The sequence below is a fragment of the Xiphias gladius genome, chromosome 7 (assembly GCF_016859285.1).
Source record: "Xiphias gladius isolate SHS-SW01 ecotype Sanya breed wild chromosome 7, ASM1685928v1, whole genome shotgun sequence".
Lineage (NCBI taxonomy): Eukaryota > Metazoa > Chordata > Actinopteri > Istiophoriformes > Xiphiidae > Xiphias > Xiphias gladius.
Genome location: NC_053406.1, coordinates 6,363,953 through 6,390,626, shown reverse-complemented (window position 1 = coordinate 6,390,626; position 26,674 = coordinate 6,363,953). Strand labels below are relative to the sequence as shown.

The 26,674-nt window shown below is 39.5% G+C and overlaps 3 protein-coding genes across 5 annotated transcripts; 1 reads left to right on the top strand and 2 right to left on the bottom strand.

Moving 5' to 3' along the window:
• Positions 1–10,949: 10,949 nt before the first annotated feature.
• On the bottom strand, positions 10,950–14,465 carry LOC120792563 (histone H3.3A). The gene is made up of 4 exons (XM_040131830.1): positions 14,348–14,465; positions 12,790–12,933; positions 12,323–12,476; positions 10,950–11,795 (listed from the first exon to the last, which is right to left on the bottom strand). Exons 2-4 carry the CDS (start codon positions 12,915–12,917, stop codon positions 11,667–11,669), a joined length of 411 nt encoding a protein of 136 aa, XP_039987764.1. The 5' UTR covers positions 12,918–12,933; positions 14,348–14,465; the 3' UTR covers positions 10,950–11,666.
• A 1,073-nt stretch (positions 14,466–15,538) lies between these two features.
• Positions 15,539–18,453, bottom strand: LOC120792562 (histone H3.3A). Its single transcript, XM_040131829.1, has 4 exons — positions 18,323–18,453; positions 17,237–17,380; positions 16,561–16,714; positions 15,539–16,457 (listed from the first exon to the last, which is right to left on the bottom strand). Exons 2-4 carry the CDS (start codon positions 17,362–17,364, stop codon positions 16,329–16,331), a joined length of 411 nt encoding a protein of 136 aa, XP_039987763.1. The 5' UTR covers positions 17,365–17,380; positions 18,323–18,453; the 3' UTR covers positions 15,539–16,328.
• A 190-nt stretch (positions 18,454–18,643) lies between these two features.
• nop53 (NOP53 ribosome biogenesis factor) lies at positions 18,644–26,269 on the top strand. 3 transcript variants are annotated; one of them, XM_040131801.1, is made up of 13 exons: positions 18,644–18,679; positions 18,964–19,253; positions 20,043–20,119; positions 20,354–20,450; positions 21,410–21,612; positions 22,547–22,602; positions 22,751–22,846; positions 23,296–23,397; positions 23,503–23,664; positions 24,262–24,437; positions 25,387–25,453; positions 25,857–25,933; positions 26,045–26,269. In XM_040131801.1, exons 1-13 carry the CDS (start codon positions 18,659–18,661, stop codon positions 26,103–26,105), a joined length of 1,485 nt encoding a protein of 494 aa, XP_039987735.1. In that variant the 5' UTR covers positions 18,644–18,658; the 3' UTR covers positions 26,106–26,269. The 3 variants fall into 3 exon arrangements, with proteins under 3 accessions (XP_039987735.1, XP_039987734.1, XP_039987733.1); XM_040131800.1 differs by having other exon boundaries at positions 20,351–20,450; XM_040131799.1 differs by having other exon boundaries at positions 20,348–20,450.
• Positions 26,270–26,674: the final 405 nt, after the last annotated feature.

The window sequence follows — 26,674 nt, the reverse complement described above, 5'->3', positions numbered from 1 at the left end:
ACATTTCTCGTTTCATCTGCAGGATTAAGGCCTTTTCCCTCTCCAGATGACAAATTGGTTCCAATGTTCCCTCTGTGACAGATGCTCTCACAGGCCCAGTGCATCATGGGACATGAAACAGCGTTAATTAAACTTTGACCTCTTGCGAAGAAAAATAGCACAAAAAAAAAAAAACACAAAAAAACCAACAAAACCCTGACATAACGCAGATTAAGTTCACCAACATCAGCATGTACAGTACAAGTAGTATAGGAAGATGAAACTTAAGGTTTTAAAGGAAAAGTAAAGGAATACTGATGCTGCTCACCAGGGTTTCATGTGCTCTATTTCTTTTCACTTTAAATTATCAAAATTAAAAAAAAACCCTAAAGAGAGCAATGTCAGAGCCATATTTCCTTGCTCGTGTGGCTGTCTCTACCTTGGTTGCACTGCAGGCCAGAGGAGCCCCAGGACCAGGCAGGTCCTCCAGTTCCAGATTCATGCCAGTGTGATGCACGCTCATCTGTAGTCCAGCTTTCTCAGGTTCGACCTGATCTCTGACGTCCCAGTGCGCGGTCAGTTTAGGATCCCAAGTGTTTACCAAGACAAAAACACTGTGGTGTAATTTAACGGTATCAGATACTTTTTGTTTCTTTCGTTTTTCCGTCTTGTACAAATTTGCTCTGGATTGCATTTTTCTATCCAGGATGTGTCGAACTGACCACAAAAATAAACCTCATTATGTAATACTTTACCTCTGTTCACTCTCTGTCATCAACGTTTATAACTATCAACTATCAAAAACAACATGCAACCCACCAAAAAAAGAGAAAGGACTGAGAGACCGGAAACCGCTGATGAAATAAGGTGGTAAAAGATACACATAGAGAGGAGGGATCTAGAAGAAGAGATGTGGTGGCAAGGTACGTGCTCACTTCACTGATAATTTCTCTTTCTATTTAAAGTAGATCAGAAGTTCCCAAACTGGGGGTCAGGACGCCGACAAGTAGTTGCAAAAGAAATCTGAGGGGGTCATGAACTGAACAACAGTATAGAAAGGAGGAAATAAATTTACATGTCCACCACAGACAAAATGGTGTTTATTTTATTCGACTTTCCTCCACTCCTTTCCATTTTCGACTGGATAATTCATCTCTTCGGGATCACTCTTTGGTTGAACAGGTTACACCCAGCGATGAGGGGTCACAGGACAGAAAGGCTGGGAACCCCTGATTTCGGTCATTGGTGAAACAAAATGAATCAATAATAATTCATCATGTTGATTGTTATCAAAGCATGATGAATTAATTTACAAATTAAGAAAACAGCATGACTTTCTACTTTGTTCTCCCTTATCATCACTTAATATAGATTATAGGCTATTGTATGCAATGGGGATAATATTAAAAAAAAAAAAAACTAAAGAGGCACTACATTTACATCACCGTAAAGAAACTCCTTCCCTCTGAGTGAGGGGACACGCTTACAGTGGAGTCTGCGAGTTCCAGCATGAGCTTTTGACCTTTGCCCCTGTCACTCCACTACACTCCCCCCGCTGTTGTCTTCATCTGATTTACTCCATGGTGACTGCATCTTTCATCTTCTGAAAAACAACTTTACAAATGTTTTATTCTTAAAGAGCTCCACTTACTGCAGTTAGATAATCAGACATGACACCAGGACCTCTGCACTGTTCAATCCTGCTCTGCTCTTAGTATAAACCCCTGCATATCTTCACCCCCCCCTGCCCTCCTGCACTCGCTCCTCTTTCTTTGTTGCAATCTCTCACTATCTCCCATCTCTCTTTTCTTTTCTCTCTTTCTCTTCCTCTCTTCATATGCGGGCCATCTGAACAAACAAACACACACACACACACACACACACACACACACACACACACACACACACACACTTCTCCTCCCTCACTTTCAGTAATTCCAGCGTTGCCTTTCTCGCTCGCTCGCCCTAATCCAGCTCTGACCTCAATCCCGTGATGTAACGGATCATGTGATGTGGGGAGAAAGAGAAAGAGAAATAGAAAAGAGAAGAGAGAGAGAGAGAGAGAGAGAGAGAGAAACAGGGGATGGAAAGTGGGGAAACATGGTCTAATCCCCAATGGCGGAGCCAAAGACCAATCACAGACTGATGGGGTCAGGGGTCAGGGGGCGCCTCCACGAAGTTACAAAATATTAGTCAGACACACACTGATGCCCTCACACATGCAGTCACACACAGGCATGTACGAGCACACACACGCCCTCTGAAAACAACAAGTCAACATGTTTGTTTCATCTCCGTGACTCAGTGGCTATTTACATGCTGGTTTGTCTGCATCCTGCCAACAACAAACACATTAGCCAGTCTGTTTGTGACTGGTAGCTGGCCAGTCCCTCACACAAATATTTACTGTGTGTGACTATATAAAGATATAATCATACATGCATTTCTATATCTTTGTTGTAGAGGAACAGAGTTTCTGTGTAGCAAAACAAAGGCCTCAGAGCTGGAATCGGTTTCATGTCTTGCATCATTTGCAAATCTTACTGTTATAACACAGTGTCCATTAACATGTTTGTCCAAATATCGTGTACAGTACTGTAAATTCTTAACCATGACTAACTTATGACGGCCCATTTCTGCCACTTAAAAAAAACAACAACCATCCAAGTTTTTTTTTACATAATTATTTTTCACTGATATGAGTTATTATGTCATAAGTATGGGTATATAAGAAAAAGTATTTTAAAAATGACTTAATAATGATTATTTAATCATTTGTTTCAAGTGTCGTAAATGTGTTTCCATAGAATCTCGTAAAAAGTTTAAGAAAACAAACAAAAAAGTAAAAATTCACACACTTTCCTATTTTTGTTTATATAGCAGAAAATTTCCTATTTTCTTTCATCATATACCTGTAATGCAGTTTTTTTGAAAAATTATATTCTGGCAAAAATGGCAAAAAGTACAACAAGTAATTTTGTGAATTTTTAAATTTGTTTAGTATTCACATGTGCTATTGGCTGTGTTGTGTGTGTCATGTAATGCTAAAGTTGATCATTAGGAGGAGCTGCAGAGAGACAACCATGAACAGTGAGTGTGTGTGCGTCCGCAAAGTCTTGTGTATGTTCTGCTCTCCCTCCCCTCTTGTTCCTGGTGGCAGTGTGACTAGAGAGGCACATGGCTTGAGAGACAAAGGCCAGCACACACACATACACACACATCGGGACACACACTGGTACAATGCAGTCGTGAACAGCAAGAAAGACTGAGGTTTGGAATGAGGAGGAATGAATGAAACCGGTCCAATGACACTCCTAATGGCACACTTAAAGTCCCTCTCCCACTCAAAAGTCTGTTTTGCTCTTTGTTGCTTCGCCTGGATGTTTGACCTTCACTGTGCAGAATGATGCTTGTGCAGAGCTTGACACTAGAAGGCTGTTTTCACATTCACCTGCTGAAGGGGGGAGAGTGTCTCCGTGCTCATCTTAGATCTCAGTTTAAAATCTCAGCCAATCGTGGTCCAACATGGACTTTTCAGTAAAGGAGGCCACATCTTTGTGTACAGCAGGTAAACTTTTGAAATTAAACATTTGCATATTTATACTCGGAGATTCGGGATTTTTCAATGAGCGCGAAGGACTAGATGTATATTTAAAAAATTTAACTAGTTTATCAACACTTAAAAGATAAGATAAAACCACAAATATTATCTCCCATGCCATGTCCCTCATGCATGACAGTTTTCCAGTTTATTCCAATGATTTTTGTAAAATCCTCTTCATATGTTTAGGTTTTGACCCATGTTCCCGTAGGGAATAACCTGACCGGGCCATCACAGGTCATTTTAACACTGCGTTTGACACTGTTAAAATAGAGGAATACAGCCTTTTGATCATTTTGTCTTTCATAGATGGGAACATACTTGCACGTGGGCGGTCAGCTGGCCGTGAGCCGTAGTCTATGCGGTGTGTTCTGGTGCAACTTTTAACAGAGGACCTGAGGTGACTTGAGCAGACACAAAACATGTTTTCAAGGCTTGGTTGGTGTTTTGGATTTTTACAGTTTGGGACATTACTGGGGCCAGATCAGATACATTTTACTTGGGCTGCTGTAACTGACCTCAGTCAGACACCAGTGTAACAGGCTAGTTGGGAAACCTTTTTACTCTGTTGTGTAGCAAGTTACAGTATTTTTGCACAACGGCTAGCTAGCTTGTTTGCTGCGTACACTATTTCATGTCATAACAAAAAGTCTTGACCCCATCGTGTTTATACAGAGAACATATTGATAGTATGAGTTTCCTACATTTTTATGAGGCCCCGACCTTAACAGCCTACTTTGGGCCTATCTCTCGTGAACTTAAAAGTTACACAGCCACTTCTAAAATAAAACCCTTCCACCGGATTTACAGAATAGCAAGTGGAATCACACACTGTACAAACTGTTTTTGCCATAAGTGCCATAAGACTATTAGGTGATAAATTGCAACTAACACTGAATCAAATGAATGCATAATATGAAAGGGTCACTTGTGCTAACCCTACATGTAGACCTTAGTATTTAGCACCTTTTGTCTTGTTTTTCTTGTTTTTCCGACTACACATAACTGTATGTTTCATCTCTAACTGCACTTCTTGTTAGTCAGTGTGTGTGGCTGTACTGAACCCTGCTGTGTTGCTAGTTGACTACCAGGTTGTGCTAATGGCTGAACACGGTTAATCCCTGGGAGCAATTCTCTACACACCCCCACCCTCAGGTTCCCTACCCCCCCCCAACCCCCACCCAACCCCCCCACACACTCACCATGTTCCTTTGTGCACTAGTACACAATAATCTCAGTGGTGCGCTCATGTAGTCTGAACCCACTCACCCCCCCCCCCCCCCCCGTCCAAGCCCCTAGCCTCCCACCATGACTACAATCTCCACCATACACACACACACACACACACACACACACACACACACGACACACACACACACACACACACACACACACACACACACACACAGACACACACCCCTTTCTTTCCCATCTTGTGCAAGTCATGGACTTTGTCTCCTCACTCCACAGGGACAGATGAGGGTGAACCCATCCTAATCTCAGTTTAGTTAGCACTGATGTTAACTACCCGATGATTTTAATTTTTGTTTGTCGCAAGACAACATCATGTAGGTATCACTTTGTGTATTCCTTGGTCTTACAAGTTTTGTCTCCTGTCAACCTTACCTGTTACACTTTGACGTTACCTTGGCCAAAATCGACTGACAATAAGTTAATGAATGCAGTGTACACTCTCAAATCTCAAGAACTATCCGGTTCTCTTCTGACTAGCTTACGTACTTGCTCTAAAACCATCATACATAATAGTAATGTAATCTTTTGCATGCTTAACTGAAAATTTTAGAAAAGAGTGCAGGGTGTGTTGACAGAAGTTACATTAGCAAAAGGCTTTCTAGATGCTTAAGGCCGCTGTATGCTTCAAACATGGTGCTTGTTGGATCATATCAAAGCCTCCAAAACCTCCTCTCTAAGGGTGGAGCACGAGTTGTACCTTTGTGGTAAAGACAATATGAAAATCAACTTCATGTAGCAACAGGCAAGGTTGGCAGAAGTGTGAAAGTAGGCGGGGATTGATCTTCTATATCAAATCAAGGATGTCCAAATGTGTGTGCTAGATCCTCATTTGGTCGTCTCTGTGACAGCAGGTGTTTCGGCCTCCTTTGAGTGTTGTTACTCAGGACACATACTTTATAGACACTTGTGCCCCTGGCCCATTGAGTCCTACAATTTTTTTTAATTTTCTGAAGCAGATGATCGGAAAAAAGCACGCCCACTTCACACGGGGATTGCTCAGGTGTGTGGAGGTGTGAAAGTAAAGCACGGTCTGAGCTCTTCTCAAGCTCTTTATTTAATTCTTCACACAACTACTTCCATCCCTTTGTGTGTGTACACCTGACTGCGACACTATGACTGCTTCCAAGGAAAGACCGTCTGGAACTGTGCGCCATCATCCTTATTTGTACCATTCATCCCATCTCAGACTCTTTGCCCTAAGTTACAGTGACAGCTAACCAGAACAGGTACAGTATAAACACATTTTTTTTTATCTACATATGTTGTCGGACTGTGCACCGTTTTCCTCTGTACAATGCCTTTGATTATCAACACTCAGAGCAGGAATAACACTTTTGCTTTTGATTAGACACTTGGACACATACTGAAACCTTTTTCAATTGAACAAACTGAGGCCTTTATAATGCAACTGTCTGCACTTGGGGAATATTTTTGCTCACATTAAAGCTGTAGTGGAAGATTTCCATAAATCTTACTAAGATCAGCACTCTGATAATCATATGGAATATGGTCTCCAGCTCCTCTTCCCATTTGTGTCAACAGGGGACAGTGCTTGAACATTTACAGATTTAGGTGGATCTGAAGCAGTAGCTTTAAAGTTCACCTGTAGCTCTACCTACTGCTATTCCTCCACCTTAACAGCACTCATAAATTCCTGTCTATTAAAAACTACTTTAGCAACTCCTCATTCCACTGGAGTATTGTATTAAATGCGACCCCCATCCATCAACGCACCATATACATCTGTCCCTCTTCATTCTTCCCCTTCTGTCCATCTCTACTCGATGTCTATCAGCCCCCTCCCTTCCCAAAGACGCACACAAACACACACCACACACACACTCACACACTGTACCAGTTTTGTACTAATCTGGGGTCGTCCTCTCAACCTGCCCCCTAACCCCCTCTCCACCCCCCACCTCCTCCCAACACATACACATCTCTCTCTCTTTCTTTCTTCCTGAACATCCATCCACCTCTCTCTTCCACCCAACCCCTATCTCTCCATACTCATGCTCCACCCGCCGTCCCCCAACCCCACACCCCTCCCAATCCCAGCACTGTGTTAATCTGGTGCTGGTCTGACGGTCAGCACTTTGAGCGGCAGACAGACAGATTGGCTGTAATCCCCTGAGTGCCACAGATGGAGCACCACTACGCAGACCTTGGGGAAGGTGAACGCACAGTTGTGTACACACACACACACACACGCACACACACACACACACACACACACACACACACACACACACACGGACAAAGACATATAATTAGAAAAAAAATACCTATGCACTTACTTATTTATCTGCGTGGGCATGAACGGTCCATTATATGCTCAGCAATTAGGGCAGAGTACTGCTTATGAGCGGTTACATCCTCGTAGTCTCACATGATGCTCCTTTACTTCATGACTCCATGTTTTTGATGAACAAAGATAAAATACAATGTGCACATAAAAAACCAGAGAGGCTCAAGTTGCATTAACTGGCGTAGTGGCAAATTTAAAAAAGGAGGTTTTGATCCAGTGATGATAATTTACAATTTTCCACAAGGCAACCATAGGCCTGTTTTTTCCTATTTTACTAATTTTGAGGTGAAAGCACAGCTTGTAAATTGTAAAACCAAAGACTTGGTGGAAAATATATTCTGCTCAGCCAAACTATGGTAGATAATCCAATCATCACAATTCATCATTATTAAGGCTCATTCAGAGCAACAAACGTCTGGCTCTCCTAGTCCCACATGCCAATATTCAGGTCCAAATCCGGAAAGAAATGCTTCTTTTGATATGTCGCTATGTAATCCTACAGTTAGATTAGCTAGGAGTTAGCTGGGTTTTTTTTCTTCTTTTAATCCAAAAAATGAAATTATTTTGTGTATAATTAACTGGTTAATTGTGTGAAACCAGTTTTCACTGTAAACTTGTAAAATGTGCATCATTTTGTGACAGGACTGGGGTACAGCGCACGTGACACGGGATTTTCGAGGTTGAAATTGATATAGATTTAGTTTAAATAATTCAATAACAACACATTGGATATATCAATAGTTATTTTTTAAACATAAACACATACCATCAACAAACAATCTTGATACACATTGCTTAGGTTTGTGTTTTTTTAAAGAAAAGAGACTAAGATACATACTTAGTGAGACATTTTACAGTTAAAAAATCAACTCCTCAGTGAAAAGAAGAGAAGAGAAGAGTTACTACATGAATGGCTTGTCATTGGCTTGGTTTGTGACATTTTCATACCAGTTGGTAGAACTATAAACCTTTTCAGGTAATATATAATGAATGAAACCTTTTTGCAATTATATGATAACAGCTAGACATATACCCAACTCCACTGGTTGCCAACTGGGGGTATTTGGGCAGGGACATGGAAAGATAGTGGAGTAAACATACGTGATTATAGGTGGAAAATAAAAAGGAAGGTGTAAGGCTGATCTTTAGTATATCTATTGTCACAGTAACCAAAAGTGCTGGATAAATGATTGAAACGTCCAGCTTCTGCCACTCCAAGTGGTAATCGTACGATTGCAAAACCTGACCTAACCTCCTGGGGGGAAAAAAAATAAAAAAATATATATATATATTGATTTATATATATCAAATAGTAAAATAAAGTACAGTACTACAGTGTGTCTCAAATTAAGTTTTATTTAACAGTGTTAAAGAAACATCAAGTTTAAAAGTGACTTAAATGCACACATTTGGAAAAAGACAGATGAAGTCGATGAAGGCACGGACCCTTCTTTCCTGTATAATGGTTGTATTGATTTGACCGATTGAATTTGTTGGCTCAATAAAAACATTCAAGCTACTGTATTAATCAGAATGACAGCAACCTGAAATGTGATTTTCACAACACTTTTACTGGATGGATGCAGAGCTGGGCCGTCACCCCGGCAAAGTGACTGGTTGACTGTTTGTTTGTGTGTGTACATGACTGTGCTTGTACATACCACCGAAGCCGTGGTGCCCATTCAAAACAACAGGATTAAAGGCTGGTGTTTGATTAAATGTTTGTTTGTCTATGTGTTTTTCATTGTAATGAGTATGGCTGAGGCCACAGTGACATGGGTGAACATGTGTGTGTGTATTTCATTGTAATGAATATAGCTGAGGGCATGGCTTTATCCGTTTTAATCAAGGAAGTAGAAGGATGAAATTAAACACTGACGAGGGGAATGATGTCAGTCCAGAAAGGGATATTAATTGTATCTGTGTGTGCGTTTGGGTTTGTGTGTGTGAGACAGAGAGGTTCATAAAAAATTATCCAGCAAGAAGAGGACAATGGGTAAAGAGATCACTGCAGAGAAGTATTTTATCATCAGAAGAAAATGTGTAAGTGGTAGGGTTGCTGTTAAATTCAGTTAAAAGGACAGAGGTAAATTGGATGAATATTAGTTCAAAGTACAAATATTATTTGTGGGTAAATACATATTTCCATACATATACACAGAAATATTTTAAATGTATCATTCATCTAACACCTATACATCACACTGTCCTATTTTTGTATTTTTCTATTACAGTTTAATTTACACAGTATCTTACTGCCATCTTGTGGTATAACTGGCGTCAATGTGAGATTAGGGTCTCACTCCACTTTAGGGTTCCAAACCTTGATCTCATAGAACATACAGAGAGATGTGTTTATTGAGCTAGAAAAATGGATCTAGTACAAGAAACCACAAGAGTGATACACTCTCATATTCAGTGTCTTTGATGATTTGGGAGTGGCTGTTCCTGGTGTGTGAACATGTGCAACAGGCTTGTAGCATTTTTTCCAACCCTCCAAACATTTGAGAGTAGCTCTTTCTTTAGCTGCTCTTTTAAAATTAAACAGATTTTACGGAGCTAATTTTGCAGTTGCAAGGGTTGTTGCCATTGCAATGAAATCTAGTTGAATCTTGGAATGTTAGTACTTTAATTTACAGTATGTTTATCATGGATTGTTTTCATTTACCATGTATATATTTTATATATATATATATATATATATACACACACACACACACACACACACACACATATATATACACACACACACATATATACACACACATGCATACATACAACTATATATATATATATATATATATATATATATATATATATACACACACACACACACACATATATATATATACATACATACATACATACATATACATATACATGTATAACTATCGTGAAGGTATACAGATAGAGGAACAGTGATCCTTATCCTATTAAAATCACCTTGTTTCAGCTTTTGTCTTAACTGTAAATATAATAACTTACAATAACCCATAACTATTATATAATATGGGGAGAGACAGGGGAGTGTGTGTGTGTGTGTGTGTAACATCCATTTATTACCACCTTATATGACAAATCTGGAAATTACAAACATTGTTTATTTGAAACATCATCATTTCCAAAAAAAAAAAAAAAAAAAAAAAAAAAAAAGAAGAAAATCAAATAGAGCAAAAAATAAAAATTAAGTTAAAAGGGTGACAAGTCAACCTGAGAAACGGTATACAGATGATCAACTGATCCGGAGGAAAAAAAAACAAAAAACAAAAAAACAAAACAAAAAAACAAAACAAAAAAAACAGAAGCACAGGGGGGACGTATACAGAAAACATGACCATTATTATTTGTCATGTAACACTGATTTACAATACATTTTAATCAGTTATTTTGTTTGTTTTTTAAAAAAAATCCTTTTCACACTTTGAGAGCTTTTGGTTTTAGAGAACATTACAAACCTTGATGAACCTTTGTTATAAAAAGGTCCTTTATTAAAAAAATGAGCCACTGTTAAAAAAGTGTCTCTGACACCATCCTTGAGCTCTCAAGCTTTGGCTTTAAATAATTAGATGAAACCAATTTGAACACCACAAAAACAGGTGAGGTTAAACACTTGTCGGTTAGGAAGAGAGCATCTACAAGAGGATCAAACTTTGGTGCCAAAACAAGACAGTAGCATCACATTTCAGTAGAAAAAAATAACTTTCTGTTCTCTATAAGTGTTTTAATCTGATTCATCCCCCCATCTCCATGTCATCCACAAACAATTTGAAGTGAAAAAAAAAAAAAAAAAAAAAAAAAAAAATCCCGTGCATGAGACTTATTTGGAAGGAAAAAAAACCTAACATGACGAATGACAGCAATGATTAATATGGTAATCATAAATCAACTTCTCTAAGGATGCCAATGGATTGTATACAATTTGTTGTGGTGATCAGAGCCAGCACTCATGCAGACACATGCAGGGACAAAAATTCCAGCCCCGGCTTTCATGAGCAGAGACTAACGCTCTCGTTTCTGCACATTTCTGAGTGGAGGCTGGCAGCGTAGAGGAAGCACGAGAAGAGGACTAGGTAAGTTCTTCTAGCACCTTGCTGCAGAAAAAGAGACAAGGGTCCCCCAGCAGACAATAACCATCCTCTCCTCCTTTCTGTCCCTCCCAAATTTGCATTGTTCCAGTCCATCTTTTTCCTCATCCTATCCACAAATCATCCATTACCCCACAGAGTCAGAGTAGAAACAGTGCAGACTAGGAAACGTGTGCTTGAGGAGATCTCATCACCAAAGAGATGGTACATGCACAGAAAGAGAGTACCCTAGATGTCTGCTGCCGAGAGCACTAAGAAAAACACGACTATACACTTTATTTATTCATAATATAATCAGTTTTCCTCTACACACTACTAACACAGGGAGAAAGGGAGGAAGGGGGCAAGTGAGGGGCGGGCACAGGGACGGAGAGACAGACTGGTGAAGGAAGGGCAGGAAGAAGTGAAAAGATTAAAGACCAAGAGGAGGAGAGAGCATTTAGGCACGCTCTCCACGGATACGACGTGCCAGCTGGATATCTTTGGGCATGATGGTGACACGCTTGGCGTGGATGGCGCACAGGTTGGTGTCCTCAAACAGACCCACCAGGTAGGCCTCGCTGGCCTCCTGCAAAGAAAGAAAACAGGAAGCAAACAGCTCTCAGCAGAGTTTAGGTTACACAGATAATTAGGGCACACAGCCTATTTTCTACCTTAATATGGGCATTTGTCATTATCTTATACACTCTTCCAATACTACATGATGTATTTATGCAGCAAAAAAAATAATCAGTTAAATTATTTCAAAAGTAAAATGGTAGGTGAAGCCCTAGCTGTCAGTCCCTGCACCTACAAATTTTATGCACACACTGTATGCACAGTTAAGTTTTCAGTAGACCGAGTTATATAGATACAACTCATGTTTTGAACATATGCACGCTAATTCAAGTGCAAAAATCCTTTGTTGTTTTGGTATATCTTTACATTATAAATATTTTCTACTTCTACTTTAAAAATGCAAAGATTCGGCTTTTATCTTCACCTTAAAAATGCCCAGGCTTCACAATATCATATTTAGATACAGTTGAATTTACACCTGGGATTAACAATTAATAAACATATAGTTGCACAAGGTGAATTGACTGTAATACTGACCTGCAGAGCTCCGATGGCTGCACTTTGGAAACGCAGATCAGTCTTGAAGTCCTGGGCGATTTCTCTCACCAGGCGCTGGAAGGGCAGCTTGCGGATCAGCAGCTCAGTGGATTTCTGGTAACGACGGATCTCACGCAGAGCCACTGTACCAGGCCTTCACAATACATGAAAAATAATTAATTATGTGGAAAGATATGGGAAGCAGAACTTGGTTGTAGAAAATCTTTTTTATATCAACCACATTAAAAGCCAAACTACCCACAGCAGGACACCTACAGCTGGTGTAGTGAGAGTCTACAATCTAGGGTATGAGAATTTTTTTTGCTTTGTAGAAATGTTTTAATTTTTTTCCCAAATAATTTTGACCCTACAATTGTAAAAATGTCTGTCACTCATAATTTAGGATTTCTATCTGGCCTAAAATAGAGTGAAACCACTTGTCTGGGAGCGGCTTTTGCCTGTCTCACCTGTAGCGATGGGGCTTCTTCACACCACCAGTGGAAGGGGCGCTCTTGCGAGCAGCCTTTGTGGCCAGCTGCTTACGTGGGGCTTTGCCTCCAGTGGACTTACGGGCAGTCTGCTTGGTACGGGCCATGGCTTCTAAAGATCACCTGAAGAAGATGGAAAAGAAAGGATAAATAATTCAGCAAGAGGAGACAAACCACTTAGATCATTTTGAATAGAAAAATCCCTAACACAAAATATGGCTATTGTATGACACATATCCGCCCCTCCCCCCTCCCAAAAGCCAATTGTCTACTTCATAACAGCCAAATGGGAAACATGTCAAGCCAATTGTGCTGTTGCGAAACCTTGTGCATGGATAGTCGAAGTACTAGCTGTAGAAAAAAGGCGTTTTAAAAGTTATTTTGGGGCAAAGTCAGCAAACTTTTTAAGCCTTTTCTATCAGGTTTGACTGGTGATTCAAGACATGTAGTTATGATGTCCCAGTGACCACTGAAAGTGAAGTTATGGCTCTCTCGCCAATCGTGTAGATAGGGACCTGGTCTTTTTAGCTGAAGTTACTCCCCGGGGTCGTGACTTTCCTATAAGGACTTTGCTTTGGTTTAATATGCACAACTCATTCCATGGCCAAGAGATATCATCTTAAGTCCTCTTGTTTTTTGTTCTCTCTTTACCCTGATCACTCAGGGGACTAAATTGAAGGCATTTGTGGCAACAATAATGCACACGTGGTAACAGACAGAAAGAACAGTTTTGCATTCATTACTTTATTTAGTTGGTCTGATATTTCTCAAGTTAAGGTGATACCACTGTTGAGGAAGACGCTTCCTAAATATTGATTATTAACCTCAAAAAGGTACTTGTGTTTTTAAATCTCAGATACATATTATATAGTAGTTTTTCCAATTAGAACAGGAAACTTGAATTAAGTAAACTTTTTGAGTAAGTAAACATACACGACATTCCCTAACACAATAAGACCGATAAACATCAATCAAAGATGAACGACGATACTATAGGCTGGTAGACCAATACGTATCCAAAAATATAACGTGTGAGCCAATCAGCATTCAGAGTCTATACAGTCGGCGGGCTCTACCGCTGCCTTTCACTGTTGCTAGGTCCGCCTACCCCGCTCTGATGATGGCGGCGGTTTGATGCGCAAACGGGATAAAGACCCAGGGCAGAAGAGCAAAGGAGTACCACAAAAACAACTTCAATTTTATAGATAACCGCTCTTCCAGCGTATCGGGAAATAAGAAAACGACACAGAAGACATTTCAAGGAACTAATAGATAGGCATAGGAAAGCTGAACGGTCCCTAACGGCTGCGTAGAACCGAGCTGAACCGGCGCATAATTTGAAACAGAATTTCCCCTCATCTGAGCGGCTGCAGAAAAGACTGCATTTCACCGTCGCTTCGACAGCCGTGTTTGTTATTTTGCCACACGACAAAATTAGAGGTTATTGTCTGTTAAATGTGACTATAAATACACACATTTACAACTCAAAAATATAAAGTTCATTCACAAACACAGTGACATATTTCGAGAGGCTTACCCAAGGGGAAAGTGAGTAGAAGTCGTGAGAAATGTTTCGCTTCTCTCTATTTTCTTCTTCGTATCCACAATGGGAAGCAGCGTCCAGCGGGAAAATGGCCGCTGCGTCAATCATGGGTCCCACAATGCAACAGTGTTCACAACATTTATGTGGTCACTTTTATTAGGCTGGCACATGCCGGTCAAAACGGGTTAATTGATTTGAGTGTGTTTTATTAATATTTATCCAGCAAGTCTGTGCTTTAAATTCTGACCGGTAGTATGGGAAATGCTGATGAGACGTTGGGAGTGTTTCGCCTTTGTCCACATACAGTTTGTATGTGACCACTCGCGGTCAAACCGAAAGTTGTACAGAAAAGTGAAGCCGTACGTTTTACTGGTTGTCAGAGGTAGTTTGAAAAGAATACATAACAATTTTGAGAAGATTCCCATACGTCTGTGTTGAAGAGAGCAGACTTGTGGTTTTTTTTATTTTTTCTTCAATGAAATGAGGAAACAACCCGGGAGTAATGTTTATTCCAAAGTCGATATTTTGGTGACCTGGGTATGGCTTGTAAATTAAAAAAAACAAAACGTTAATTTTTAAAACAGAAATGTTATTTGTTGTTTTTAATTTGAAATAAAAAGGAATCCGTGCAATTATATTTCTGGATTATACGTAACTATATCATCATCAGACCAAATACTCAAAGACTTCTAATTTTCAAGAAATGAAAAGAGGAACAGTGCCTTAACATTTAAAGAAGGGCGTATTTTTTTTTTTTTAATGTCAGTTGACTGCAGGGGTTTTCATTACCTCTTTTGAATAATTTGTTCTTGGAAGGATGTGCAAGAATAGACATTTACAAAATGTATGCACAAGAATATGAATTGGGACTGCAACTATTTTTTTCTAAAATCAATTAATGTGAATAATTTTTTATGATCAAATGGCAGAAAATACTTGTTTAATACAACAAACATCCCAAAACTTAAAAAAAAAAAAAATTCAGTTCACAAACACACCAGACGGAGAAAAGTTGAACATCCTCTTGGCTGAAAAGCTGGAATTAGGCCATGTTTTACACATGCACGTGAAAAACGGCAATAGATTATCAAAATATTACAGATTAATTTTTTCTTCCATCAGCTAATGGACTAATTGTTTCAGATCTAATATTATGTTAATGTAGATATTCTCTCATACAACGCATTTAACCACAAGTATCTGTTTATTATGTTTGTATGTGAATTCCGGAGTACAAATATTTTGCTATTAAAAATGACTGAAAACATAAATCAAAACACAGTAGAAAAAAAATTAGGTTACCATATCAACCTGAGAGAGGAACCGAAAGTCATAACATTACCTGGACATAATAACATGGCTGAAAATCAAAACATGATCAACACAGGTCTGCTACATATATGCCACTCGTAGTCTGTCAAACCATGCAGTGTCATCATAGCACAATGACGTTTTTAATTGACAACCAGAATCAAACTTTTGTATTTTGAGATATTTAACAGTAGAAATACACCATTATTGTAAAAAATAAAGAAAGAAAATCACTACTTTTACACCAAATTTCTATTTAACAAAAAATTAAAAAATCAGAAGACCCACTATATCAATGTATGTGTCCGTCTGAAGATGAAAATGTCTCATTGCTATTTCCTATGCTGATTTCAGATCATACACTATTCTTGGCTTGCAAGAACACCTTATTCATAGAGATAACAAGGCATTCCTGTGAGCTAGCTAGTCATAAGTGAGGAGTGTAACTGTGATTCAAAGTTTCAAACATACATGAAGATATCTCTAAGGAAACTCTGCAACTAGTAGCACCAAAGAAGACATGATCACACATTTTACGGTTATCACAATCATATGATATATATAGAACCTCAAACCAAACTACTAACTAAGTATAGAGGAGGGAAAGGGATGGAAAGAGCGGTGAAAGGACAAGAGGACAGCATATAATAAATCAGAAAACATTTTAAGCACGCTCTCCACGGATACGACGTGCCAGCTGGATATCTTTGGGCATGATGGTGACACGCTTGGCGTGGATGGCGCACAGGTTGGTGTCCTCAAACAGACCCACCAGGTAGGCCTCACTGGCCTCCTGCAGATGGCAGAGTCAAAACATTGGTTTAGTTGGAAAGAAGGAAACATAGTTTTAGTTAAGTTAATTAGTTTAATAATTTACTATGATGACCGCTACAGACCTGCAGAGCTCCGATGGCTGCACTTTGGAAACGCAGATCAGTCTTGAAGTCCTGGGCGATTTCTCTCACCAGGCGCTGGAAGGGCAGCTTGCGGATCAGCAGCTCAGTGGATTTCTGGTAACGACGGATCTCACGCAGAGCCACTGTACCAGGCCTGGAGAGGAGAGGCAAAAATTGACCTGTAAAATTTAAGGTGGGAGCAGCTGAACTGACTTGCTTTAGTACAAGCTTCTGTTATCCTCCTTTTTTTCATTTCAACAGAACACTATACATGCACCTATTTTCATCTTCACCTTGCCCCTCTGGTTACTGCAGGTAATGATTACTTGAACTCCAGTCTCAGTTTCCACAAGTAAGAGTGTGAGATGACAGGATAGAACATCAACTCTACTCAGAGAGGTTTTCTGCAATGTTGTCTACTTAACAGGCTAAATGCACAATATACACAGCATATTGTGTTTTGTGGCAAAGTTTGTTAATAGAATGAACTGCATTAATAGGGGAACTAAAATATTTCCTCAGAGTTTTTTGTGGGCACGAGGAAAACTACTGAATCCATCCATAAGTCAGTTTTGTTTTAATTTATGTTGACCTATGCAACAAGGGGCATAAAACTGTGGCATCTCTTGTGTTGTTTTTCTTTCCACACACCCAGAGGAACCCACTGTGTTTTCACCTGTAGCGATGGGGCTTCTTCACACCACCAGTAGAAGGGGCGCTCTTGCGAGCAGCCTTTGTGGCCAGCTGCTTACGTGGGGCTTTGCCTCCAGTGGACTTACGGGCAGTCTGCTTGGTACGGGCCATGGTTACTAAAGATCACCTAAGGGTACATAACAAAGTTTTGCTTCAATAACAACAAAGCATTTTTAGACACATGCAACAGAATAGCTTAGGGCACAGGATGTGAATGATAAAAATGTAATTTTCTGTTTGTATTTAATTCAATTTAAAACTTTACATAAACAACTTGACAGCCTAATCTTTAGTTAGAGAGGGCTAGAAAAAAACAATCAGCATCAGGAGCTTAATTTTTTTCGAGTTATATTCAAGGTAAGCTTATGCAATGACTGCAGCAAGAAGGACAGCATAGGCATCGAACCATAGCACAGCTCTTTATCATGTAAACCAATCACCTTCTATAGACAGACCAGTGGGGCGGGATGTTGTGACCCTTAGAGCCAATCACCACGCGACGATTGCCCAACAAACTCCGCCCCTTGCGCACTGAATGTGGGTTCGTTCGTTTCTTCATAGCGTGCTCCCCGGTTGCGCAAAAGCCGTGTTTTTTTATTCAGAATGAGCTATTTTAAAAGAAAACCAGGCGATCCCGCCCACACCGGCTGCCCAGTGTAGGCAAACTAGCACACCTAAAGATGATGGCTGGCTGCTGGCTAGAAGAATGTAAACGCGAAGGAAAAAATCGTTGTAGGAAGCGAAGAGGGTGATGATAAAAACGACGGAAGAATATAAAAACCGCGGCATGAAAATGGAATAAACTTTTTGAAGATGACACGAGACATGTCAGGGGATCAATTGGTGAACAATATTTTGTCAGATGACCCCTCACTTTAGGCGCATTTCCGAGTCAAATTCGACCAGATCACAACTGCTTTTTAGGTCCCTGACTCCCCGAGCAGGCAGATAATAGCTCGACTGCTCTGCGTTTTCTTTTTCACCGAAAATAAACGAAAAACACGTCCATCCGAGAACTAATATAACGTGAAATGATAGATTGGAGTTTTATTGAAATGGTGATACTTACCTTCGAAAGTTAGTGAAAGATTGCAGCTCAAAAATTGGAATTTATTCTTGAGTCTCTAAAGCGTTGTTCTCGCAATAAAATGAAGGGAGGAAAAAAAGGAAAAAGTACATAGGAAAGCAATAGGAGACACGTTTCCCATGATGCACCTGGGACAAACATATTACATACATGCAGCAACATGATAAACAATTACATGAACACAGTCAAGTGCAATGTCTCACAACAAGTTTTTCTCAAATCTGATTATTGACAGTTTGGCTAGTTTAGATTATTATTTTTAGTTTTTTATTAAATGTATTTTACCTGGAAAGAAAAAAGGCAACTATAGCACTAAAAATGTTAGGGAGAGAATATAAAGTGAGTATCATTCTGACCTTTATTACTACACTCACATTTTTAATTCCGTTTATTATGTACTAAATATAAAAAAAAATATTGGAAACCAACATAACAATACTCTTCATCGTTCTTTCCGTCATATTAAACTGTGTGTATAATATTCTCACTCTGATGTAACTAAAGATAATTATTATAGCCTTATCAAATGAGGTACAGTAAAAAAAAATAAAAATAAATAAAAATAAATAAAGTTAAGACTTCTATTTGTATAGTAAAAGCTTTTTTAACATCTATACTGTCAGTCCTGCAGGTGGCGCCACCACCTTCACTCCGGCGCCTCAGCACTGAAGAAGAACAAGCGTGTTTCTTTTTTCCAGTCCTTCAACATGGCGGCTGCCAGGAGGTTGAAACGCGTGGCGGCTTCACAGCCAGGTTTTTTACATTTAAAGTCCACTTCAGACTCTATAGACTCGATGAGCAGTCGGAGAAAACGTGTGAACAAGAATAAGAAGAAGAACTGGAACAAACACAGCGACATAATTGACGTAGAGGAGTTTTTAGAAGACGTCCGGCACCAAGAGAGGACCACAGGGTAAGTTAGCCAAATGTGGGGACGACTTGTAAGCGTGATGCTGCTGTAACGTAAAAGGTCAGTCGAAAAAAATAAAGTCTTCACCATGAAAGTTACCTCGTCGCCTCTCTTCGGGGCCTTGTATCGCAGTTTCTTTGCAAGACAGTAAATTTGGACAGTGCACGACATATTGCTTAATTCCCTAAAAGAGTGTCACAAAACACAGTGTGCTCGATCTAGAAATACAAGTTGCTTTCTCCTACTAGTTTAGTAAACTAGTTGAAAAGCTGCTTGTAAGCTGGCGTTACTTTTTGTTGATGTTTATGTTGTTTTGGGCATGTGTGTCATGTGAAGTCCGTAAACTGTTTGGCCTAATCCATGTCTAAAGTCACTCCATATGTTTTACTACCTTGAAGTTAGTATGAGTACTAGTGCTGAAACGATTAATCGATTGACGGAGAATTAACGAACAGCAATTATGATAAGTGACGTAACCAAACAAGTGCTGAAAAATTGCTTGTTCAGGCTTCTCAATTGTCCTGCTTTGCTCTGTTGCATATCACTGTAAATTTAATTTCTTTGTGCTTTGGACTGTTCAAAATTTTGAACATGTATCTGTGAACAGTGGGATGTTGTGATGGGATTTCTTAAATTCAATTTTCTGACTATTTGTATGCCAAACAATTAATCAACTACTTGAATAAATTATCATCATAACTAAATTATTAGTGGCAAATAATGAGTTAGGAAAAGCTGTTTCTTCATTTGTAAGTTTAAATTGTAACATGATGTGATCATTATGTATTTCAGGGGTCTGCTGTCTGAGAAGTCAGATGACAGTTTGTTCTTTGTGGATGTTGGACAATCAAAGAAAGCTGAACAGAAGGGTAAATATGTAATATTTGTGTTTGTCAACTATTTAATAGAAATTTCCTGGGACCTACAGTTGTAATAAATAGCTCAGATCAGCAAAAAACAAATATGTATTCTTGTATTTCTCAGACGTTTAAATTAATACTTAACTAACCAGTTTGATTGTCTCTTTACATTCTTGGATTAGGGGATATGTATGTATATTTGTTCTTGTTAGTGAATAATTTGTTTTCTCTGTGAAGAAGCAGAATCCATAGAGGGGAAGAAGAGGAAAGGGAAAACGTCACGTCCTCTGAGGATAGACCTGATCCTGCAGCACGACTCCCTCGTTCCACCACCTAAAGAGTCAGTAACCATCATGGTCCTGTGTGCTTTTCTCTCCGTCTATGGCTTGATTCATACTTAACTGTAAAGATATTGTCAGAAGAAACAGAATTCAGTTTCCTTTTAAGTGGTTTAAGTTTTTTTTTTTTTTCATCAACTAAATTTTTATATCTAGCTACCTGAAAGTACTGCAAGTTGTAATCATCTGTTTTCTTAAGGAAATCTGTCTGTCACCTTTTTCCTGTTCCACCTGCTTGCTGAGATTTCTTAGTCTTGTCATTTGGGCAGATATAGATCTGCTAATAATAGTTTATGTGGTATTGTCATTTAACAAATTTACTATGTTAACCAACCCATAGAGCATTCTTTGATGCAAAGCTGCATATTGTGATTTTTCTGTTTATCAAACCTCAAGATTGTGGCAGGTACATTGATTTTTATTAATAGCTATAACTAGAAATGTATTGGAGAAACATGGTGGCATAGTTGGTAGGTAGTATCACCTCTCTACAGAGCTCGGCTGTCTTTTTCATGAGTTTTTCATGGTAATTTTCAGTATCTGAGCAAAATCATAAATAATGTATATTCAAAAGTTGATCATTTAAAAATATTGAAACATCAGCTTTTGATTTATCGTCTGAAATGTTTGCGGACTGTGTGTGACCGGTGATGATCTCATCCTTGCGCTCCCAGTATTTCCATCATGGGAATGTGAAGACAACACACAGGAGCTCAGGAGACTGTTGTGTGAATGGTGTCCTGAGATCTGAGGAAATGCAAAAACACACACCACAGTGTAGACAGTGTCAGATAAAACGGGCCTAAACATCTAGTGTGCTAGTTGCTGGTTTTTGAATTTCATTACTTCCTCTTGATTTCAAGTGTCAACTTCTCGCCATCATCTCTCATTTTACCTGTTTCTTTTACCACCTCCTGCACTCAGTATCAACTATTTATGTCTTCTGCCTTTTCCCTCTCAGTGTGCTGGCCTACCAGCAACCAAATGCCAAGAAACTTCGTCGCATTGCCCAGAAGGCTGAGCAGCTGGCAGCTAAAGGCGTGGTGCCAAGGAGGCAGAAACAGCTGCCGAACAGACGGCCTGTCGACAGGAAGGCGAAGAAGGCAGTGACAGAGGCCAACAACAACCCAGACAGAGAATATTACGATATATGGGGGCAAGAGTGTGAGTGGAGTGAGCGTGTGTGTGTCTGTCCCGTGATGAGCACATCCTTGCGGTCCCAGTATTTCTTGTATGGGAATGTGAAGACCAAAATAGAGCTCAGATGACTGTTGTGTGAACAATCATCTGGGATCTGAGGATACACATAAGGAAGTTAAAGTTCGGAGTTGTATGACGATCAAAAATCTCAAAATTGGGATGATTGTTAATAATATATAAGAATTTGATTGACAATAATGTATAAACTTAAAATGTGCATCTCCTTGATTTTTAATCCTTCAGTGTGGGTGTAATCAGTGGTTAAGCCTAAACTGCGTTTTCCATACAGTTTGAATAACATATATTCCATACAGTTTGAAGACAGTGTGTTCCACAAGCAAGCGTGATCACAGTCTGTGGTGTGTGTACGGTGTAAGTGGATGCTTATTTTAAAATTTCAAGTGCCAGTTCAAGTGACCAGGGGAATCCAAAAGAGGAAGCCACCAGAGTTTTATTTTCTGAAATGGGGGATGCAGGCCTAGTTTGAGTGTCTATTGCAGTACACAAGGCTTGATCTACCCATATGTAGTCCTGGTTTAGGACACCCCAACCACATGTAGAAATTGAGGCGCGAATATGTCTTACTCACTTTTGTCAGCCTTCTCAGAGCCCAATTTTTCTTGGACATGTATTGACTAGATACTTAACGGCTTTGAAGATTACAGCAGCCAGCCGTTCATTTCAAAATGTGGAATTTTGCACCATCTGGCATTTAGTAAAAGCAAACATCTCACCAAAATCAGTCATTATTAGAAAGTAATGCAATGGAACTCTGTAGCTATGGAGTGGGCCTTAAAGTGTAGATAACAAATATATCTTAAAATTGCAGAGGAATGTTAAAAAGCATGTGTAACCCTTGTGTATTTCCTTTGAAACTCTTTTTTTCTTTCTAACACAGCCAAAGATTCAGCTGACCCGTGGTACCTTCAACAGACTGGCAAGAAGCTTGTCACGGTGAGAATGGCTGTTTGTTTTTTTTGTTTTTTTGAGAGATGTGCGTGACAGCTTACAAAGTAAACAGCCATCCAGCAGGGGGCTATTATTTTATATTGTATGCGTGGTGGCTGGAGTGCGACTAATGTGGCTTCATCGGTTTTGTCAGCGCCCAGAGAAGTTGAATGAGAAGCCGTCTGTGCTCCCTGCTGTGGAGGTGATCGCCCCTGGAGGATCCTACAACCCAGACTTCTTCTCTCACCAGGTAACACACACCTTTATGCCTTACAGACTTACTAATAGCTGCAATAATTATGCTAGGCATCATCATTTGACAGTGGTTTTAATGAACATGATTAACTGTTAACAACTGATGTTATAGATTGTACAACCATTGTGGACTTCTTAAATATGTTGTGATTTGTGTCAACTGGCTGTATAACTTCGTAAGGCCAATTCATGGTGGTACAAATCGGCAACAAACTCTTCTTCTTGCTGTTAGGAAGTTGCCGTCATGTTATCTAGTGCGCATGTGTGGAACGTGCCTGCATACACGTATCCCTGATTGTAGTATGAATAGAAGAGCAACAGCTGTCCACATCCATCCTGGAGTATGATCAAGGCTTTAAGCTTGTCCCGTGGGTTATTCATTGATTATCTTGTTGTAATGACCCGCGCTAACTGACTTCTTCTGCTCCCTCACTCTGAACTCAGGCCTTGCTGCAGGAAGCCCATGACGTGGAGGTAAAGAAACAAAAGGAGGAAGATAAAATACAGAGACAGCTGGCTATCAACAAAGAAGACAGAGCTACAGAGGTACAGATGATCATTCCAGCTCTTCCTTCATTTTTTGGTTTATTCTAAATGCAGTGGAAACTTTGATCCTTTCTTTTATTTAACGTGCATGTGTTTGTTCTGCAGGAGACGACCTTAAGAGAGCAGGTGGAAGGTCTGGTGGAAGAAGAGAATGAGGAAGACACAGCTCCTAATGAGGAAGAAGGGGGTGTGGCAGTGGGAGCCATCGCACTGGCAGAGAAGAAGACTGAGAGACAGAGGAAGAGACAGAAGGCAGACAAAATTAAGGTTCATGCACAATTTATACATTAATCATTTTAAGGACACAAATACTACAGCTCAGTAACTTCTACAGCTTCCTGTAAGTAATTGCACACATGTAAACAAGTTTGGACTATTACCTGTATGTTGAAGAGCAACAGGGTTTGAATGCAGCTACAGATTGAATTGTATTGATAGAAATCATTGTACTTTTCTTGGAAACCTCTTATTTTTAAGAATGTAATGAAGCATTTTGATAAGATGACTCTTCAAACAGAACAATGCAAGATGTCAGCTTATTACGTATTAGCATCATTCTTTCCAGATTTATTAATATCAGCCAATAGCACAAGAAGTTATGTTAAGGACTCCTAATCCTGAAAATTGAGGAGAAGCACTTGAACATAGATCTGAACTAATTGATTGATTACTTGATAAGCTGATTGAAAGAAAATGTATCTGCAGCTATTTTGATGATTTTCCAATATTGACTGGTTGAAGCTTCTGAGATGTGAGGAATTTTCTTTTGTATATTCTATATGTGACAGTAAATGAAATATCTCTGGGTTACTATGTTGCAGCTCTTAAAATGATGCACTGTTTCGCCTCCTCTTTCCATCCCAGGAGCAGCAGAGGCTGTCTGACAGACGGCAGACTGAACAGCGGCAGCAGCTCTTCCAGCTACGCTCCATTAAGTCGTCCATCAAACAGCAGGAAAAGAAAACCAAGGACAAACAGAAACTGCGCAAGGCCAAGCAGGAGGCCCAGAAAGGCCAGCCCAGACGCCTCGGCAGACTCAAGTACACCTAACACTCTCCTACCACCTGTTCCCACATTTAATAGGGGTACTCCTGTGATTTAGTATTGCACTCTCATAAAGTTAGGGGACTCGCAACAGACAGATTTAAAAAAGAACAGTCAAAATGAATAGAGGATGATTGATGATTCTTAGTATGGGGTCAAGCTCCAAAAATACTCGACCCTACTTTTCCCTTAATGCAATTCAGTAGCGTCTTTTGTGAAGATCCTTCTTGTCCCCTAAATTCCCTCTTCTCTCAATCTCCACACCTCCAGTTTGTAATGCAGTCTTTCTAATACAAATTAAATTAAATAAAGTCTCAAGCCCAAGCTGATATAACCCAGATGATATTACTACTTTACTACCACTCACAAGCCGAGTACTAGTCCTCATGACGAGTAAAATAATCTTCCCGCGTAAAATTGGTGGAGTGCTCCTAAAATGCATGTTTTTATTCCTGGTATTATCTTTACTGGGGAAACAAAACCCAGCTTCTACTGTATATATTCATAAAGATTGGAAAAATGTTGAGACCATTTAAAAGTTCTACAGATTGCGGATCAGTTTTTTACTGGTGGTAGTCTCCTTTTTTTATTGTATTTTTTTTTTTAGTTCTCCAGTGCCACTTAAGCAACACCAATGATATATCCGCTGGTACAAATTTTCGTTCTGGCATTTCATTTAAAAAAAAATTTTTTTTTTAAGCAAAATTCATTTAATTTGATGTTTCTTGTGTTTTTTGTGCAAAATGTGTGCATGTGGACATGTTTATGGCAACTAAGCCCTTCACTTTTCACAGTTTATCCTTTCATCATCATAAGCTATCCAGACACGCGTTACCGGCATTAACAATAAAGCTTTACCCGTGGTTATTTCAGCAGTGGTCAGTATGTGAATGGACCTTTTTATGACCCGCATGGTAAATATTGTATTTCGTCCTTATTTTGCAGGTTCCAGGCTCAGGACCTGGAGGTTCAGTTGAGTGACGAGCTGGCCGGCTCCCTGCGACAACTCAAGGTACTTCACTAACAGCGTGTTCTTTCTTATCCACTTTGACCTTTGCCAGTGAGGACGCAGTGTCTTTATCTGCAATGAGTTTTGGTTCATTTAGTTGGTGTATTATCTTCAGTACTCTGTATTGTCTTATTCTAAGCTTTATCCTATTCTGTAATACTGCGACGACCCACTTTCCCCACATGGACAATTAGAATTTCATTTGGTGTAATTGCCGGCCTTTCTCTCTTATCTCCTGCCATTATGTCTCTGAAAAATACTTAAATCAGCCTTTGTGGTGTGAATGGGATTTTATAATTTGGGTGGAAATTGTGTATTGAGTCAGAGCAGAGTGACGTTTGTCTCACATGGATTTGTCTGGACTTGTCTCTCCCCTCTTACCTCATGTAATGCCGTGACTCTGCAGCCAGAGGGCAGCGTCCTCAAGGACCGCTTCAAGAGTCTACAGAAGAGGAACCTGATCGAACCTAGAGAAAGAGCCAAGTAAGGACCTCTTGTGTAACATCTCATCAAAGGCTCACAGTGATATACAGTTTCTTAAAGTGTATATTGATGGGTTAAAATGTATGTTTCCACCCTGCCCCCTTCTCTTAGGTTCAAGAGGATACACAAGCTGAAGTATGTGGAGAAGAGGGCTTTTAGAGAGATCACTTAGTGCCGACCTAGAGTTCACAGGAGCTTAAAACCAGAAGCTGGACAACATTTAAAGCCACAACTGCAAAAGAATGGAACTGTGTAAATACAACTTAATGTCTGCTGAGGGCCTGCTTGTCCCTTTCAGACATAGCAACTTCTAACAAATAAATATGTCACAGACAATTGTGGTGGAGATCAGTGTATTTCCTATAGTGGTATGTATCATGCAGTTTTTATATCACTTCTCACAATTAAATTGAGATGATGTCATTTGTGTATATGTTAAATAATATGATCCCGATCGGGCAAAGGTTACCTAAGGGTTTGTAGTTTACAGCTGAGTCCAAGTGTCACTGTGTCACTTTCAGCTTATGTTATTAACAGGGTCAGCCGCATGAAGTGTTACTTTCCACTGCAGGGGTAATCGTCTGTTATGTCAGCTATTAGTTTCTTGTATTTCTGAACATTGGTGCAACACCAAACATTTAGACCTTTTAATATATCCTACATTTTTTGAAGGAGTTGCATGGAATATCACTTCAGTGGGTTATATTTGATAAACATTTAGGTTGATCAAGAGATTTTTAT

What these genes read in the sequence shown, in the direction of transcription:
- LOC120792563 (XM_040131830.1), bottom strand. Translation starts at nt 12,917, where the DNA reads ATGGCCCGTACCAAGCAGACTGCCCGTAAGTCCACTGGAGGCAAAGCC. An exon ending in AAGAAGCCCCATCGCTACAG is followed by an intron (nt 12,477 to 12,789) that starts GTGAGACAGGCA and finishes TGTATTGTGAAG; the next exon opens with GCCTGGTACAGTGGCTCTGC. An exon ending in CAGCCATCGGAGCTCTGCAG is followed by an intron (nt 11,796 to 12,322) that starts GTCAGTATTACA and finishes CTTTCTTTGCAG; the next exon opens with GAGGCCAGCGAGGCCTACCT.
- LOC120792562 (XM_040131829.1), bottom strand. Translation starts at nt 17,364, where the DNA reads ATGGCCCGTACCAAGCAGACTGCCCGTAAGTCCACTGGAGGCAAAGCC. An exon ending in AAGAAGCCCCATCGCTACAG is followed by an intron (nt 16,715 to 17,236) that starts GTGAAAACACAG and finishes TCTCCTCTCCAG; the next exon opens with GCCTGGTACAGTGGCTCTGC. An exon ending in CAGCCATCGGAGCTCTGCAG is followed by an intron (nt 16,458 to 16,560) that starts GTCTGTAGCGGT and finishes TGCCATCTGCAG; the next exon opens with GAGGCCAGTGAGGCCTACCT.
- nop53 (XM_040131799.1), top strand. Translation starts at nt 18,659, where the DNA reads ATGTTAGGGAGAGAATATAAA. An exon ending in CAGACTTCTTCTCTCACCAG is followed by an intron (nt 22,847 to 23,295) that starts GTAACACACACC and finishes CTCTGAACTCAG; the next exon opens with GCCTTGCTGCAGGAAGCCCA. An exon ending in GAACCTAGAGAAAGAGCCAA is followed by an intron (nt 25,934 to 26,044) that starts GTAAGGACCTCT and finishes CCCTTCTCTTAG; the next exon opens with GTTCAAGAGGATACACAAGC.